Consider the following 18,760-nt stretch of genomic DNA (forward strand, 5'->3'; position numbering starts at 1 on the left):
GGATTGTGATTCATCTCGTCACATTGTGTCTTCTTGTGGTCTTCAGATTCGGCTTCTATAGTTACCTGTTTTTCTCTTTGTTGTGGTGTGCCTTTAATCTTGGCCCCTTGATTCACTTGTGTTCTTGTTTTGGAGCTGGTTTTTCTTCTCCTTGTTCCCAAATGGTGTCTTTGTATAACTCCTCTTTCTTTTAATATATTTTCATTCTCCCTAAAATAAAAAAATAAAGGCCCTTTTGGATAATTTTCTAAAAAGAAATGGTTAAAAGTCATATGATCATGCTTAATTCTTGGAATTGACAAGTAATTTATTCGGCTGTATAATGGTGATTCCTGATATAAGACTATGGGGATTAGGGGGCTCAAACATAAGACTATAACTAAAAAAAAAAAAGAACTATGGCTATAAGTTAATGTTTGTTGAAATCTATGTAAAATAATGGATGGAAAATCATTGTCCTCATTTATAATGGATCTAAATTGTATTTGAATCAATAATACATTTTTTTTTTTTTTTATTGGGTTATATATTACTCTTTTTTTTTTTAATAAAAAATTTATTGAGGATTAAAAAGGAGACAAACAAGCCTAAAGACAGACTAAAGGCAAAGAAAGCTAAAGCTTAAACAGGGGACTGAGTCTTAAAACATAATGGCGCATAATGGCGAGGGCAACAAGTCACTCGCTCACCCAAGAGATAATAAAATAAGGCTACAAGGGATCTGTGAGGGGCACCGAGGGGGTCCTTATCCTATTCAATCGTCGGGGGATCTCAGCATATAAACCAGGCCGATCAAGAGCCACACGGGCCAACAGAGCCTCCTCCTCTGACGAATAGGGAGATGGAAATTTTTGCAACCCCACTCCTAACTCCTTTTTAACCTGATGTTTTTCTACCGCCGCATCTACTGTCTTAACACCAAGATTTGCATTCCTTTGACTTCGAATTCTGCCAATAACTGGAGTTGCCATATGGGAACCCACACGACCACCTCGAAGAGCATTCCTACGATCATCACGATTTTTTTGACCCAACACTTGAGTCCACTTGCCTTGCACCTCCTCTTGGTCAGATTGGTCATAACCCGATCCACGAGACCCGGAACCAGCACTAGACCCGTCCATATTACTTGATTCTAATTCACCTTCATCGGCTCCAAGACCCGCTCCATCAAACCGTGGTGAATTTGAAACCGAAACACCTTTTGAAATATCCCCATTTAATTCTCCCATATCATGCACAGATTGCATAATCCTAGGAGATGGAACATAATCTCCACAATATTGCCTTTCCAAAATAATAGGAGGAGATAATTTCTCTCCAATTATATCCACCAAATTTGAACCCCCTAACACACCACGTCCAGCTGGGGAAGTTGCACCGTTAGGGATAGAGTTCCTACCTAAAATAGGAGATTCTCTAGATGATCTTCTCCCTGAGTTATGCCTGGGTGAACTCGGAAGAGCCGGGTTGATTCCATCTTCCTCAATGTAGTGCGCACCAGGAATAGGAGCAGATTTACCTTTCTGTTGTTGAAGCAGGTCATCGGCCTTTTTTTTTACGGCAAGAAGAAATTTGATGCCCCTACCTACTACAATAACCGCATTGCTGCATATCGTCTTCAAAGACCACTCTCTAAGAAAAAAAGAATTCCCTGGACAAACCAAGCTCATATTGCTCAACTTGAATTTCTTCCACTCGAGAGATTTAATCTCCAGCATCCACTTCCACCAAAACATGAGCAAAATGGCCAAGAAGTCCCTGATGGGTACGACGATAAAGAACCACAGGCCTCCCCACCACTTTGGCAATCGATAGCAACACATTCTCGTGCCAGTATTCAAGAGGCAAAGCAGGAAAACATACCCAGATGAGCTTGGGCTGCACTTGTTTCTCATGAATGTTAAAACCCGGATTCCATCACTGGAATCGAATCGCCTGGTCTTTGAAGCGAACTGGGCTACGTCTCCATACCTCCGCCATGTCCCCTTTGCAAGAGAACTGAAAAATCACAAAACCTTTCCTCAAAGGGCGCGTGAACACCCCTTGTTTCAGATTCCATTTCAATTTCGCCTCCTTCCTCAAGTCATCGAGGGATGCCAAGCGAAAATTGACTCTTCCGATTAGAGCATGATGGAAAAGCATGCGATTCTCTTCATAATCTTTCTGTGGAATCCTGACTCGAGTAATGTTGCCGGCGTGAATCGGCTCAGGGAGAGCATCAATGTCCGGCCAAGCAAAACCCCCTACTGCCTTAGCGTAAGACTGAGGAGGCACATGTTTGTCAATAAATGGGGGAATGTGCGGCCTGGGTATAGAGCATCTTCCATTTGGCCAGGTATTAGGAAATTGTGGAGTTTTGTGGTGGAGAAGGAACGTTGGATCCTGGGGAATGGGGTTCGAATAAACTTTTGGAAGGATAAATGGTGGGGTCCTGTCTCTATTCAAGAAAAAAGTCAGCTAAATGAGGAGTTCTTCAAGAATGATGGAACCAAGGTGAGTGATTTCATCAAGGAGGGAGAATGGAGGGTGCCGCCTGTTTCTTCGGGTGCTTTGTTAGAAGCTTTCCAAGAAATAAAGAAGCTGCCAATTCCTTGTTACTCAGTGGAGGATTCAGTGTGTTGGAGCTTGTCAAAGTCAGGGGAATTCTCGGTGGCGGCAACTTGGGAGGGTATTAGAAGAAGATCGCCTACTGTTCCTTGGGCGAACTTTGTGTGGCATCGGAATATCCATTCGCGACACTCTACTCTTGGGTGGAGGCTGGCTCATGGAAAGATCCCCACAGACGAGGAAGTACAAAAAAGGGTATTTGTATGGCAGCGAGATGCTCTCTGTGTAATAAAGATGGTGAGTCAATCCCTCATTTGTTTCTCCCTTGCGAGTTTAGCACTGCAGTTTGGAATTCTTTTTCAGCTTGGTTTGGTTTTGTGTGGGGAAATGCTTCCACCATTCAAGGGTTCTTTGAGTGGTGGAAAGGTAAGCTTGGCAGCACGAATGTGAAGGAGCCGTGGGCTGCAGGTGTTTCAATTATTAGTGCTATTTTGTGGGAAGAAAGAAATAGAAGGCGCCATGACGGTATCTTCAGGAATGTTTGGCAGGTTCTGGATTGTGTGAAAGGGGAGATTAGGGACTGCAATTTTGTGATTAAAGGGGTGAAAATTTTTCAGGACTTAAGCTGCGGTAGGAACTTGGGTTGGCTGTTTCTAACGCCTCTGCTCGCGATATTCTGGAGGTGTTTTGGTGCAGGCCCGATCGGCAGTGGATCAAGCTTAACATTGATGGCAGCTCTATTGGGAATCCAGGAAGGGTGGGGGTTGGGGGAGTTTTTCGAAATTCCCAAGCCCAAGTGGTTCATTCATCTTGCAGATACCTGGGGGTCTCAAATAGCTTTGCAGCTGAGTTCGAGGCTTTGTTAGATGGGCTGTTTTCTGCTAGGGAGAGAGGCTTCACGGATCTTTGGATAGAATCTGACTCGGCTTCCTTGGTAGTGTCTATTCAAAATTCCAAAATTCCGTGGTTTGCGCTCCAAAGATGGCAGGTGCTAAAACCTTTTCTGGATTCCTGCAATTGGAAAATTACTCACTGTTATAGAGAAGCAAATCCTATTGCTGACTACTTGGCTAAACATGCGGCGATTACGGGAGTGTCTTCCACAAGTATTCCCTTTCCTAGACATATTGACGATAATTTGGCTCGTGATGCTATGGGTATGCCTAGATACCGGTTCTTGTAATGGGTTGGGGGAGCTGGCTGGCTGTCTTAGCCAGTAGCAGTGTTCTTTGTTTTTTTCCTGTCTTTGTAGTTGGCTCTTTGTCGTTCTTTTAATGCAAGGATCTTCTAGCAAAAAAAAAGACTAAGGAGGCTCCTTATCTGCACCGATCCCGTCCCTAGCACCACTCCCTTTGGAAGCCGCCATCACCATAACACTAAAAGTTGGGCAGCGCCATACCTAAGTGCACTTTTGGTTGAATCAATAATACATTATAATTTTTTTAATAAAACTATTCAAAATGCCATTTCTGAATTGTTATTATTATTTTTAATTTTCAAGAAAGAACAAATTCTGCCTAAATTATGGATCTTTGATCCATGCCATGGCTTAAGAATGACTCAAGATCTGAGAAGAGGATAAAAGAAAAGGTGAAGGAAAAAAATTATAATGCCTATGAGAAACTGATAATGGATAACCAAATATATTCTCTCTCTCCCCTCCCCAACTCCTATCTTGGGCTCCCCCTAATTTCCTCTAGCCTTTCGGTGCAACCCATACTGCTCCCGAATTTTGGATTGACTCAAGAAAAGGCTTCAATTGTGGAAGTGTAAAATTTTATCCTTCTCTGGGAGACTGGAGTTGATTAGAGTGGTTATGTAGGCATCCTACCTCTATTGGACATGTGTTTTTGGGATCCCAAGCTCTGTTATTAAGAAGATTGAGGCCCTTATGAGTGCTTTCTTGTGCAAGGGGAGTGAATAATGTGAATAATGTTGGCCTTTTGAAAATTCTATGGAGGATTTTAGAGAAAAAAGATGGTTTACGGATCAAATGGGTTTATTCCAATTATCTCAGTACAGATTCCATCTGAATTGTACCCTGTGCTTTTGATGCCTACTGGACTTGGAGGAAGATCTTTGAGCTCAGACCATTAGCCTTGGAAGCAATAAAAAATTCGATTGATGATGGCTCTTCTACTTGGCTAGATAATTGGCTACCTTGTGGAGTTCTTCTCTCCACTTTTGGTGAGGATTAGATATGATGTAGATCGAAATGGATAGAGTGACTTGTATATACTCTATATCTTTGATGGTCTATGCGACTCTCCTCCCCCGGTTTCTACAGATCTTGCATAGGTATGGAATTAGATGCACTCTATCCCTAGAAGACCCCCTAACAGTGGGGATGTTGTTCTGTAGACTTGCTCTTCCAGGCGTTTTTCTTCTGCCTCTACTTGGGACCTGGTTCAATCTAAAGGTAATATTGTCCCCTGGTGAAAAGTGGTATGGTTCAAACATCATATTCCAAGGCACAACTTCATCATATAGAGTGCCCTGATCGGTAACCTTCCCACTCAAATATTTCTTCTTCAAAGGAATCTCAGTATCATAAACTGTTGCCTCTGCTAAAATGTTGTTGAAGACATTGATCATTTATTTTTTAGCTACCCTTTCTTTATAGCAATCTAGAAAGGTATGCTTCAGAAGTGCTGGTCTTTTCATAATCCATTACCTTCTTTTGAAGGAGAGCGAAGATGGATAAAAAGGAATATAAAGGCAATGTTGTAGCCAAGATGTCTTTTTGCACTACAGTGTATATTATTTAATGGGAAAGGAACATGCGTAGGTGGACCTCCTCATCTCATATGTTCAATCATATCTAGAGCTCCATTGATTTTGAGATTAAAACTAGAGTTATTGTGTTAAGAACCACTACATTGTTTCCTCTTGGGGTCTTGAGATACGGCTGCACTAAGTAGCCTTGATTGCCCTTTGCTTTTTGGAGCAAGGTTTTCCTCTCCTCTTTGGTGTCTTTGTATATATTTTTTAATATTTCCATTCACACACCCCCTCCCCCCCCCAAAAAAAAAAAAAAGGATGTAAATCTAAGGACAAACCAAATGCCGCCAAATGATATGGCTGGCTGTCAAGATGGCTTGTAGGGTTAATCTAAGGACAATTTAAGTTCTGCCCTTAGTTGTTTTTTTTTTGTGTGTGAATATAAATCTTTATTAAAGAAGATAGACAAAAGAATTACAAAGCATCAAACATCAAAGAAGCTAGCATAGACTAATCTGCAATGACCAGGAAGAAATAATGTGCTGATTCTTGGGACAATTTGTGTCCGATACATGAATTGAAGTGATTTATCTTTGATCTGACATCAAAACCAGTATCATTCCAAATCTGAATATGAGAACGAGAGATGGAGGTCCATCTTCGCTTGTTTCTCTCCCATCATATATGATAGATTGAAGCGCAGAAAATCAACTTAGCAGCCCTATATATTACAAATTGATTTTCATTTGAACTCCAATCTGATCCAACGACACTCACTATCAAAGGAATGGAGGGGAGAGTAAGGCAGCATTTTCTATTACCTCAGTCCAGATAGCTTTGGAAAAAAAGACAATTGAAAAATAAATGATCAATATCTTCCAAGGCATTCCAACAAAAGCAGCAGCTGGCAATGGAAATGTTTCTGTGAAAAAGAAAATCTGCCCCTAGTTGACTCCATCTGTGAGCTGGCTGTCAAGATTGCCTTCTGTGCTTGAATGTATCATATTTGGTGGGAAAGGAACATGCATAGGTGGACCACTTCTTCCCGTTCCTACAACCAAATTTGGACTTTTATTAAATTTTGAGATCAAAACCAAGATCAATGTCAGATTCTGATAAGAACAGTCACATTATATCCTCCCGGGGTCTTCAGATTCAGTTCTTTTTTTTCTTTGTTGTGGTGTAGGTATATCCTCTCCTGGTTCCCCTATGGGGTCCTCTGAATAGCTCTCATTTTTCCTTAATAAATTTCTATGCAATTTTTTTTGGTGAATACATATCATGTAATTTAATAAAATGTAACTATTGAATTGGGTTTGATGGACACATCAATTCCATCCAACAATAAGGTAGTGTTTATTGTGTTATAACTGTCAAGGTTTAAAGTATCCTTCCTTATCTGCCGATACTAATTGATACATATCTTATTTTTAAGGCACCGATACGATAGGATACCTTAAAAAATTGGTATTAGTACATGTAAGAAACTACATCTTTATATATAAACAATTGAATGCATTTGTCTCGTCGTATTTGGTTCTCCTTTTTATACATTATATATTTTACATATGCTTATTTATAATGTTTTATGCTTCAAAGCTGTATTTTGGATACATTCTAAGTATTTCTACATGTTTGTTGACCATTTCCATACTTATCTAGCGTCTCTCCGATACGATACGATACGATACATCTATTTCATATGACTAGACAGTTCTTTTATCTTCAGTGTTAGAACTAACTTTGTCATTGTCTTGTATTCCAAAGTATCAAGGAGATAGTGGAGAGGCGTAATCTGCATTCTAAGAACCTCCAAAAACTGAACGAACCTTCCCTTGAGCTGCAGGTAAGTGTTCCCTTAAATTGTAAAGTTTTGAACCATTTGGTATCATCCCTATGCAGTGGTAAATGGGAAAAGAGTGATTGTGCTATTTGCTTTGATATTAGTTCTATAATGTGCATCTTTTATTTTTTCTAAAAATTGATAATCTGATGTTCATTTATTTTTGGAAAGAATCTGAAGTTCCTTTAAAGAAAGAGCAGAAGAGATATATATATATATCCACTACCAGCCTTTAAGGAAAATTGTTAGACCAATGGCATCATTAACATAGTTCTTTACATAATTGTTTAGCAAATGGGTTCGGCTATGGAAATACACTTTCCTAATTGGAACTGGATTTTAATTATGGAAACCTTATTTCACATAGTTTCCTATTTGTAATGGTTCTTATATGGAAACTTGGGATTGATCACGAAGGAGAAGTTACCTATTTGGCAACGGTGACTCAGCTTAGAAGCTTCCATATGAAAGCTTCTTCGGATTTATTTCCTAATTGGGTGATGATCTATATTAGACAAGTCTTAATTCTGAAAGTCATAGCAGCGTATATACCATATGGAGATCAATATCTTCTATTTTAATAAGGTTTATATATGGTAAAATGTTGACTCCGAGGATAACTCAATCCTAGCAGCCACATGGGTTTACGATTTGGGAGATCCCCCTCTTGTCATAATTTTGATATGAAGAGCAATATGGATAGCATCCCCACTTGGTGCAATTTTCATGAAGATCCCTCTTCATGCTTGGATAATGTTGGAGTGAAGATCAGCCACCATTGCACGGTTTTGGAGGATAGAAAGAGAGAGAGAGTTTTTGAGCCCCCTTACCCTTGCTTTAAATATTTGGTTCTCAAGATGAAAAGTCAAGAATTTGAAGGCCACACTCAAGAGAAGTTGCCACATAGAAGACCCAACAACAGGTCACGATTTGAAGCCCCATTTCCCTTCCATTTATTCCTTGCTCCATTAATGAAAGGTTATAACCTCACATGGATTGACACATGGATTGCATTTAATTGCTTTCATTTAGATTGCTTCTCGATTTAAATTTTATTAGTAACATTAACTTGGGGTGGTTTTCTTTTATTTTAATAGCAATATTGTGTCAAGAATCTCATCAAGTAAGGGTTACTTTGATTAGGTTTATTGTCTCTACAAAATCTCAGTTGTAGGATCACTAGAAATAGGGCTTGAAATTAGGGTTTTGCGTTTCTTTAAATATGTAAAAGCTATGCTCATTAGATGGTGAAGAAACTGAATTTAGTTTATTCAACTGTTGAGTTGTTTATCCTCCGAGTGTTCTACCCCTATAACCTTGGAAAGTTACATTGCATCCTAGAAGAATTGCAATTTTTCCCGTGTCCTTGAAGAGTCACATTAAACCCCTTGAAATCACAGAGAGTTTCACTACAACCTCAAGAGTTGTAGTTTTCCCCTTGTGATTTCTTTGTTCTTGTGTTCGTGTTATGCTGTTACACATCTGGTAGAGTGTTAATGGAGCTCCATTAATGGTTCTAGCGAGGTAGTTAAGTTTTTCATTGAAATTTTATGTTATAGTTATAGCATAAAAGAGAAGAAAAAAAAAGAGGAAGAAGGGAGAAATGAAGGAAGAATGAAAAAATAAAAGAAGAAGAAAGAAAGAAAAGGAAAAAGAAAGGGGAGAAAAAGAAAAGAAAAAGAAGGAGAAGAAAGAGGAAGATGGTGGCTGCCCATACTGCCAGGGATCACTCAGGGACCCTAGTAATTGTGCAAGCTTGAAGATTCCAGTTCTTCATCAAATTGGGAAGAGTTGAAGATTCCAGTGAGTAGTTGGGGATCCTAGTTTCATCTCCGGACATCAGAAATCAGAGACACTGCATGGTTGTGAGAATTTCTATCTCTTGGCTTTGTATTTTGCATTTTGTATCAATTGTATATGCTTGCAGTAAGGATGCATGTTGAGACCTATGCTAGATGTTGTTTGACTATTGCATCTGGACATAGTGAGAGTAATCAATGGGTTTTGGGAAACATTTGGGGGTAACACCCTTGCTTCTATGTCCTGAGTCATAGGTGTGACTGAAATATCATTTGTCATGGGTGTGGCCTCTCAGTTTTTTTCTTAGAAAATAGTGATGAGTAGATGCTGAGGTCAGTGTGACCATTACTCCGTGCACATGTGCAATCTACCGAAACACTTATATTTTGTGTTGTGATTGTGCCTATGTATTTGGAGTGCTTGTTTGCATGATGGGTGTGCTCACAGGGTAGACCGTGCCACAGGAATTGTATGCCTGCTTGTAGTTGAGAAGAAAGGTGTGTCACACGATTGTGTATGTATGTACACCAAAAATGAGTGCCTCTAGTAGTGTTTGAGTTTGTGTGGTTGACTGTTACATTGTGAGAGGATCAGCTCTTAGCAACACTTTGTTTAGTAGCTCTTGGCAGCCGTATCAGTGACTATGGTTGTGTGTATGCCTAAGTCAGGATTGTCAGTCTGTGTTGGTTGTGTGTTTTTGCATTTGAGGGGACAGTGTTGGGTTAGTGTTGAGCGTAGGGAATCTCAATAGGAGAACTGGGAGTGAAACTATTGAGGGAAAGAAGGAAAGATATTTAGAGTCCACTGATTCAACCCCCACTCTCAGTGGCCATCACTGTTCAACACTTTAAACATAACCATGTGTTTATAACATATCTAAACAGTAACATGTTACTTTTCTTGTTATGTCATATCTTAGTCATCCAGCATCATATCTACCACAGTAGAATCTGAGTTGTAAGTTGGAATTGGTTGTAACAAAGTTGTGTATGATGTACCAGCCATATACTCACTCTCTCTGAAGTATTGCTCTGTCCATTGCACATATGGCTCCAGATGATTTCTCTTCTTGTAGCTTACAACAATTTAGTCTATTTATTAATATCAATATCTGACTGGTATGCCATGGTGTCTCTATAGCTAGAGAACAGCAACTGTGCCAGGTTGACCAAGGAAGTTGCTGAGAAGAGCCATCAACTGAGGTATGGAGTTATTATTAATCGATAAGGAAACATACCTTCGACTTAAAAAAAAAAAAAAAGAAGATAAGGAAAGAAAATGATTCCTATATGCCTTTTTTTTTTTTTGGGCTCATGTTCTCTGTGTCGGGGGCGCAGGCTGCGACCAGACACATGTTGTGCCCACCCTACCTCTCTGAGTGGCAGGTGTGTCTGGGCACAGCCTGCACCCCCGGCATAGAAAACATTCTCCCTTTTTTCCTTTCCTCATTTTTTTTTTAGTTGAATGTTGGAGATAAATGAACACAAATTTGTTTGATACGGAGGACGATCCATGCTGATACCGTATCACTAAAACCAGGTTCTTGTCGATCTCGTTGGTTAATGTTGAAATATTATGTGTATTTTAGGAGAATGAGGGGAGAAGATCTGCAGTGGTTAAGTATAGAGGAATTGCAGCAGCTAGAGAAATCCCTTGAAACCGGATTGGGTCGTGTAGTAGAAAGAAAGGTTGGTGTCCATTTTGTTTCTTAAGAATATATTATAATTACTAATTGACTCTAATTTGAATTTCAATTTGGGTTCTAGGGTGAAAAAATTATGGAAGAGATGAGGACACTCCAGAGAAAGGTCAGGGGTCAAACTTCAGAATATTTCAATCCCTGCACATAGTAAAAGAAGAGTTATCATTTTTCATTCACTGTAATTATTCTTTGTGGGAATCAACATTTTCTGTTTTTCTAAGAGTCAACAAAAGAGTATATTAATTGTGTAAAAATGTACGGCACTATAAGGGCTAGGAAAGATCATTGAGCCACTGCTAAAGCTTCGGCATTGCCATCAACGGAGCAAGGACTCAATCAGAAGAGAGAACAAAAATTATGAGAATCTATATCTGGGTCTCATTTGCGAATCCCATCTAATATCTTGAAGAACAAAAAAAAGAGCACAATCCTAGACTGAAGATATTCTTGTTGCTACCACATTCACTTCACGAAAAATATGAGTGATTTTCCATGAGATTCCATCTAAATAGTTCTTGTAAAATCTCCATTTTTGTTGGAAGTACCATAGAATATTTTGCTTGATAATGCAACTTACTACAGCTTGTGAGTCGCACTCTATCCGTCACAGGTTATCTACATTCATTAAATGAGCCTGGTGTAACCCTAAACAGAGAGCTGCAAATTCAACCATAAAATTGATACCCACACCTTCATAAGAACCAAAACATCGAGTTGAATTTATGAGTAAGAATGTATACTAGGGCTTTATCACTAGTCCTGAAAAATGGCCTGGAATATCTCCAAAAATTAGATATCTGTTCACGAAGGATTGGAATCAATTATGAAATATGTCTACTGTTTCAAAGAGAACTATACTGTTACCCATGGAATGATGAAATTTCCATCTTTCCATTTATGAAGGGATGATGAGTACAGTTTAGAACCCAATAACCTTCTTGACTTTTTCAATCTGAACAGAGTTTAAGCTGAAGTTTATGCTCCATATGTGTATATTGAATTGAAGTGCGGTGTGTTGAAATGAAATAAAATTTTATTGGTATTTTGAACTGAAGTGAAATTAAATAAAGAAATAAACTGAAAGAGGATTTTATAGTGGTCTTTGTCTGGAACTGGAAGTCATGAAGTGGAAAAAAGTTATTGGTATTACTGCAGTTTTGGTTATTTTGACTCCACTTATAATCATGTCCATTTCATATCTTCTATGTTTACGTTCTTTTGTTTTTAGGCTATGTTTGAAAGCCAAGAAAAGAAAAAAATTGAAAAAAAATTTAAATTTGATAAGAGAAATAGACTCATAAACCAATGATTGTATCATCATGTTTTTTGTCTTATTATATTTTTCTTTTCTTTTCTTGACTTCCAAACATAGCCTTAGGGTTAAGAACGATACAATTTCATATTCCTTAAGGTCTATGCAGGCATAGTTGGTTTCCTAATGCCCTTTGTCATCTTATATATATGGGGAAATTTTAATAATTAATTGATAACATTGTAGGCCAATATGAAGTAATATGGTATTGCCATTCTTTGTCTGCTAGTGGCGTCCTGTTCTTGGCTTGTCAATGGTGGGGTCGCTATAGTGGTTTTGTTTTTGTTTCTGGGCTTCCCAGTTTATTTGTAAATTCTTTTTTCTTCTTAATATATACGACCTTTTAGCAACAAAAAAAAAACGCTATTGCCATTCTTTCATTCCCCCTCATGTTTTATGTTTAATATTAATAAAAATGCAGGGATTACAATTGGAAGAAGAGAATGAGAGATTGAGACAACTGGTGAGAGTTTTTCACTAGAATAAATTTCATTCATTTTATCTTTTCCATTTATTATTTGCTCTACTCACTTTGTCTGAAGTTTTTGAAAATTTTTTTGGTCACAGATGAACGTATCTAAAGGCCAATTGCATGTCACTCATGAATCTGAAACCATAGTCTATGAAGAAGGCCAATCATCGGAATCTGTTACTAATGTCTGTAGCTCTGTTGGTCCACCCCAAGATTATGACAGTTCTGATACGTCTTTGAAGCTGGGGTAAGTCCTAATTTTAGCCTCTTTCTTAAAAAACTAAAAGTAAATATTGTAATAAATTGTATTTTACTTTTTTACAAAATTATTTGATTGGAATAGGAAAAGATTATAAGCTAAAGAATCTATTTTGAAAAGTTTATTTGCTATATTTGTAGGATTTTGATCTCATTAATGAATCATGAATCTTATAGTTTCTTTTCTTATAATTATTTAGGAGAATGTTTTCTGTGCTGGGGGCGCAGGCTGCGCCTAGACACATGGGGGTGGGCGAAATGACCACCCTGCCCCCTAAATGGCAGGCCCATGTGTCTGGATGCAGGCTGCGCTGCGGCACAGAGAACATCAACCCTAATAATTTTTAGAGAAAATTACTATTCCCTCCCCTCGATTATGCTTTAATGACAATCCCTTCCCCTGCATATTGAATAATAACTTTCCCTCCCCTAAAATCGAAAGATTCTATCAACCATAACCTTTCTGTCAAAAAACACGGTTAATGAAATGTGATTACACCAAACAAAAGAAAGTCTAAATTAATTTGGGTTTTAAGCCTCGCTCCATCTTTTTCTCTTGTTATGGTGTTTTGCAGGTTAGGAATTTGAAGCACGATGCTAGTGGAAATTACTTATTAAGTGTAAAAGGGGAAAGACTCTAAATTCTCTCTGTTCCCTTAAAGTCAAGCAAGTGTTTATCTGAAAAGAATGCAAACAAGTATTACTACAATACTACCCAACCAATCAAAATTACATTATGGCTAGTCTTGTTATTGTTACTGGAGAATATAAAACTAATCTTTGTTGTATGTATGCTTTGTCATATAAGCCTATTCGCTTCCTTGAGCCGGATATCTGTGTTGGCTTTGTGTTTACCTTTTCAAAATCTCAAGTCATTGAATCTAAACCTTAAAAAAATGAGGATGTACTGCTAATATCTGCTGGGATGACCATTAATGTAATTTAAGGGGTATTGATACTAGTCATTTTCTAGGATGTATTGTTGGGGTACGATATATTGTATTCTGTCGCTTGGGTTTGTGAGTTGATTCTGAAGGATCGGGCGGGTAAGAAGCCTTGAGGCCTGGAGGAATTGGTTTACTTGCTCATTAATCTATTGTATTGGCAGAGAGTTGATGAACTAGCGAGGGTATGTTGGTAAAATTTCTATATAGGGTTTCACTATAAATATATAGTGAGGGTTCTGTCTCTGTAAATGCAATTTTAGAATCGTGAGGACGAGTGATTGTAACCTTATTCTCTATTGATAGTGAATCGATCGCATTCACCATTGATGTAGACAATCTTGTCGAACCATGTAAATCCTTATATTTGTTGTGGGATTGTTGTTTGTGATTTCAGGCACTAGACATTCTTCATTTTTTGATCGATCAAGACCAAGGGTGTTTACCTTTGTGTTTTCTGATTCTTGTACTTGTGAGAGATCTCTTTCTGTATGTAATCTCTTCATGCAAGCTGTTTTACTTCCTTTGCCTTTCGTTCTTTACTCGTTTGGCAATGCCCGTCGGTGTGAGTGTGTATCCTAAGCCATAGTTTTCCTTCTTGTTGGAGTAGGAGTCTACTACATATACTATAATTTTGGATCTAATTAAAATCTAAATTTTACTTAAAGGACAGGATATAGAGATGTGTATTGAATCCAAATCTTCTCTTATTTTTTGTTTTTTTTTCCTTTAAAGTCAGCAAAGATTTATTTAAAGAAAGAATAAAAGAAAATACATAAGAACCAAGCTATAAAAGCCCAAAAACTCAGTCCTCATAACCACGTTCGGCAATGCAGATGTAGAGACCAATCAAAACAGGAGAAAACACCTCAACTAAACCTGAAACAAGGTTTATCTAAAGCATCCTAGCTTATTTCATTTATGATAAAATGAGGGGGAACAACGCAAGAAAACAAAATCCTTGAAGCAGCTACATGTTTAGCGAGTAAGTCCGCCATTGAGTTAATTTCAAGATAGCGTGCAGTGAGATATTTCCCAAGAGATCATGTCCAGATAGTTCTTACAAATCAACCATAGCTGACTGAAACACCAATACACGATGCTACCGATTGAGAGTCACACTTTACCAAGATCCACAATAGATTTAATGACATTGAAATTCGGATTGCTTCAAAAAACGTTGCAAACTCAGCCCAAAAGTTAGATGCAATACCTTGAAAAGAGGAGAAACATTGTACTCACTTACGCAAATGATCTCTAAAAATCCCTCTAGCTCCAGAGTTACCAGGGTTGCCTAAAGATCATCTATCAATATTGATTTTAGTACCTCTCCACTGGACGAATCCGAAAAATTTTTGTTATTTTTTGGGAGGAAACAATATATAGATCTCACAAGACGTAGAGAACTGGAAATTTGCAAGCTCCTTCATCAATTTAATCATCACTGGCAAAACTAGAGAGAAATCATGAAGGTCATTTATAGTGGCCTTAACAATTAAAGCGGGATCCCTACTGCAATTATCCAACCGTCTCTGATTGTGTTCCATCCAGAGCTCGTAGGGAATATAAACCAAGGAAACAATCCAAACCATCTTCAAAGGAGAAATAGTGGCTTTTAGTTTCCACCAAGAGAACAACTCCTGAATCGACGGAAAACCAGACCACTGGAGATCGAAAATTCAAAGAAAATTCGACCAAACCAAATGAGCATAACGACACTCCAAAAAAATATGCAAAATGGACTCTGAAGCTGAATTACACATAACAAAATGAGAAGCCAAAGGAATTGATCGTTTCATAACCTTCTCATCCATTGGCAGTCTATCATGAACTAGTCTCCACATGAACATAGACACTCTGGGTGACATACCCTTTAACCAAATAACATTAGCCCACCAACCCGAAGGATACTTACATCGGATCCCTTCCCAAGCCGAGAAAAATGAGAACTTACCAGATTGAGTAAGAGACCAAACCCTCTTTTCTGCTTGCAAAACTGATCGAAGAGGTAAAGCTCGAACTTGATCACAAATATGCCTCAACTCAATAGAATAAACTACCGGAAGCTCCCACCTACCTTCCACCCCAAAAATTTTTCCATAATCTTGAAGTCAGGTAGCCAGCGGTCTGTCCAAAAATTAAACTTGGACCCATCTCCAACCACCCATCTCTCCTTTTGATCCACAAATTCCCAAACTTTTTTGATCCCTGACCAAATAGAGGAAGAAAAGTATGTTATCTTAGGACTCCCTTCCTTGGTAAGGTAGCACCCCCTCAAGAAAGCAATAACCAAAAACTCATCTGATTTAATGAACCACAACAGCATGGAGAGCATGGCCAAATTCACATCCCTTAACCGACGAATTCACAAATCACCAGCTTCTTTTTTTGGATTGCAAATCTCGTTCTAATTTACCGTAATCGCCCTAGATGAATCTGAGTCTCCGCTCCAAATAAAATTCTTGATCCATCTTTCCATCAAAGAGATAGAAAAGGCAGGTCATAGATAGACCGAAAAATTATGAATAGGAATGCTACACATAATCAATTTTACCAGTTCAACCCTTTCCGCCATTAAGAGCAATTTACCTTTCCATCTTGACAACTTTGCTTTGAACTAATCAACTAGAGGCAAAATGAGGTCTTTCTTCATCCTTCCTTTGAAGATCTCCACTCTCAGGTACCGAGCTGGAAATTTGCACTCTAGGATGCAAATAATCTCTTTAATACGCCATAACCTAATAGCATAAAACTTTTCCAAGAAGATCTTGCTTTTCTCTATACTGATTTTTTTTACCCAAGTAGTTTTGATACAAGTCAAGAAATCACTTCAAGTTTTTCACTCTTCTTAATTCTGCATTTAAGAAAATAATCTTGTCATCCTCATATAATAAATGAGATGGAGAAGAGACATTCCTGGGACCCGGGATGGATCTAATTTTTTGCTCATGACGCAGTGCTATAACCCCTACATAGAATCTCCTCTGCAATAATAAACAAGATAGGAGAAAGTGGATAACCCTGAAACGCACTCAATCCTAGTCTGGTGGATTGTCATAAACCTTAATGAAACTTTCAAAACAAATTTCTATATAGCAACCACACACACTATAATGGGTTGTTTTTTTGGTTTTGTTCCCTTTTGGTAAAAAACATCATAATGGTTGTCATTGTATAGAAATTGCACTTCATCGTTTTTTTTTCTACCTTAATAAAACAAATAAATGGAGATGTAGGCCTTTCTATTTGCACATATATGGTATTCTTGATAGAGATTAGCACACGGTTCACGTCATTGGCCTTTGTCCGAATCCGAATTTGCTATTTATGTACAGGACACAAAATTATGAGGAAAGATCAGAATTAGAGAATGAAAACCAATTTGTGTTTAGGTCAAATGTTCTTTGTGCCGGGCGGGGGTGTATGTTGCGCCCAGACACATAGGGGTGGGTGACATGAATACCCTGCTCCTGAATGGCAGGTCCATGTGTTTGAGCGTAGACTGCGTTGCGACACATAGAACATCAGCCCTTGTGTTTATTACCGAAAATTTAAAAAAAAAAAAATTTGTGTTCATTACGAGAAAAAAAAAATAGAAAATCAATGTGTGTTGTAGAACTTGAATTGTTACAAAGAAGAGAGGATGGCTAGTAACTAAAGCAATGGTGTTTTCTTTTGTTTTGAATTGTTAAGGGCTTTGATAGGATAAATACTTCTTGCCATTATACTCAAGTTGAACCTTCAAAAGGTTTTTGATTCTATCATATGAGACTTCATTTAGGAAACCTTGACTCAGATGTGGTTCCGCATAATTTTTATTGAGTGGATATATTCTTGTATTTCTACTTAATAGTAGCCTGATGGGGTTTTCTGCGAGTTGAGTGGGGCTTCGTCAAAGGTGCCCCCTTTCACCCATGTCAATCACTCTTGACCATTTCCCTCCCAAAAGGTAGGGTTAGGATTATGTAGGATGATTCCTCATATCCTGATCGATTCTGAACTAATACGGATCGAAATTGGCTGAGATTGGTCTAGATCTCGATTCTAGATTTTTAAACCTTGGGAACAAGAAATAGTTTTTGTGGCAGTAAAAAAATCATAGCTAAGTTATGTTTTTTAAATTAAAAAGTATAATTAATATTAAATACATTAAATCATGGGTAAAATAATAAGTGAGAGGGTTGCCCTTTCGATTCTTCCAATAGGGGGTTTAGGAGAGATAATGTGTGGGGGATGCTATAGTGTGATAAGTGCACGGATAATCTAAAATAAAATAAGGACAGAGAAGAGAAAAAATAGGAAGAGAAAGAAGGAGAGAGAGAAAATAGGAGATGAGTCTGGCTTAATTAGGAGGAAGCTGATCCTCTTGACTTTACGGAGGAAGTCATGCCTCTTTCTCAATAGAGAACTTTTAGGATTCAATTCATATCCATTCACTTCATATGCTACCTATTAAATAGCTTTAAAAACAAGTAGTTATAAATCCTACAACTCCTCCACAAAACCACCCACGCACAACACAACCCCCATGATCTTTTAACTCCCTCCCATTAATTATACATAAATAACTAATAATAAATAAAATCTTAATTATTAAAAATATCCTAATTGCTAAAATAAAGGTACGTAACATTCCATCCCTCTTTGAATCGCCCTTGTCCTCAAGGACAATGAAATTGAGGAAGCGTTCGTCAGGATCCCATATCGTAATAGGAAAAATCCCAATGAATGAATAATGATTGGTTATCTCATGACACATTGATCTCATTGAAGGGAATGTTATCACCTTGAAAGAAGCGGAGCATGAATTGCATTGCTTGAGATTCTTCTTCTTCTTCACTTTCTCCTTCCTCAACTCCGCCAAACTTTGTTGAACACGTTGATAAATATTAACCATCTCGTTGGAGATTGCCATCATGTCCCGAATGGATGAACGCATGATCTCAATGATCTCAATCTTCGTACCCATGGCTGTAGGATCAATAGGCTCTGAGACTAAATGATAAGTGCACGGATAATCTAAAATAAAATAAGAAAAGAGAAGAGAAAAAATAGGAAGAGAAAGAAGGAGAGAGAGAAAATAGGGGATGAGTTTGGCTTAATTAGGAGGAAGCCAATCCTCTTGATTTTACGGAGGAAGTCATGCCTCTTTCTCTAT

The 18,760-nt window shown here is 38.1% G+C and overlaps 1 protein-coding gene and 1 long non-coding RNA gene across 2 annotated transcripts in view; one reads left to right on the forward strand and one right to left on the reverse strand.

The window, feature by feature from the left end:
• Positions 1–18,760, forward strand: part of LOC122662530 (MADS-box protein JOINTLESS-like) — a 79,906-nt gene that overhangs the window by 15,722 nt on the left and 45,424 nt on the right. Inside the window, exons 3-8 of the mRNA XM_043858187.1 lie at positions 7,039–7,117; positions 10,055–10,116; positions 10,503–10,602; positions 10,681–10,722; positions 12,350–12,391; positions 12,496–12,647. Coding sequence (XP_043714122.1) covers positions 7,039–7,117; positions 10,055–10,116; positions 10,503–10,602; positions 10,681–10,722; positions 12,350–12,391; positions 12,496–12,647 — 477 coding nt within the window. The remainder of the gene's footprint in view (positions 1–7,038; positions 7,118–10,054; positions 10,117–10,502; positions 10,603–10,680; positions 10,723–12,349; positions 12,392–12,495; positions 12,648–18,760) is intronic.
• Positions 13,213–18,760, reverse strand: part of LOC122662533 — a 51,022-nt gene continuing 45,474 nt past the window's right edge. The window contains exon 3 of the long non-coding RNA XR_006333049.1: positions 13,213–13,268. This is a non-coding gene — a long non-coding RNA (uncharacterized LOC122662533). The remainder of the gene's footprint in view (positions 13,269–18,760) is intronic.

Source organism: Telopea speciosissima, chromosome 5 (assembly GCF_018873765.1).
Source record: "Telopea speciosissima isolate NSW1024214 ecotype Mountain lineage chromosome 5, Tspe_v1, whole genome shotgun sequence".
In the NCBI taxonomy this organism is placed as follows: Eukaryota; Viridiplantae; Streptophyta; class Magnoliopsida; order Proteales; family Proteaceae; genus Telopea; species Telopea speciosissima.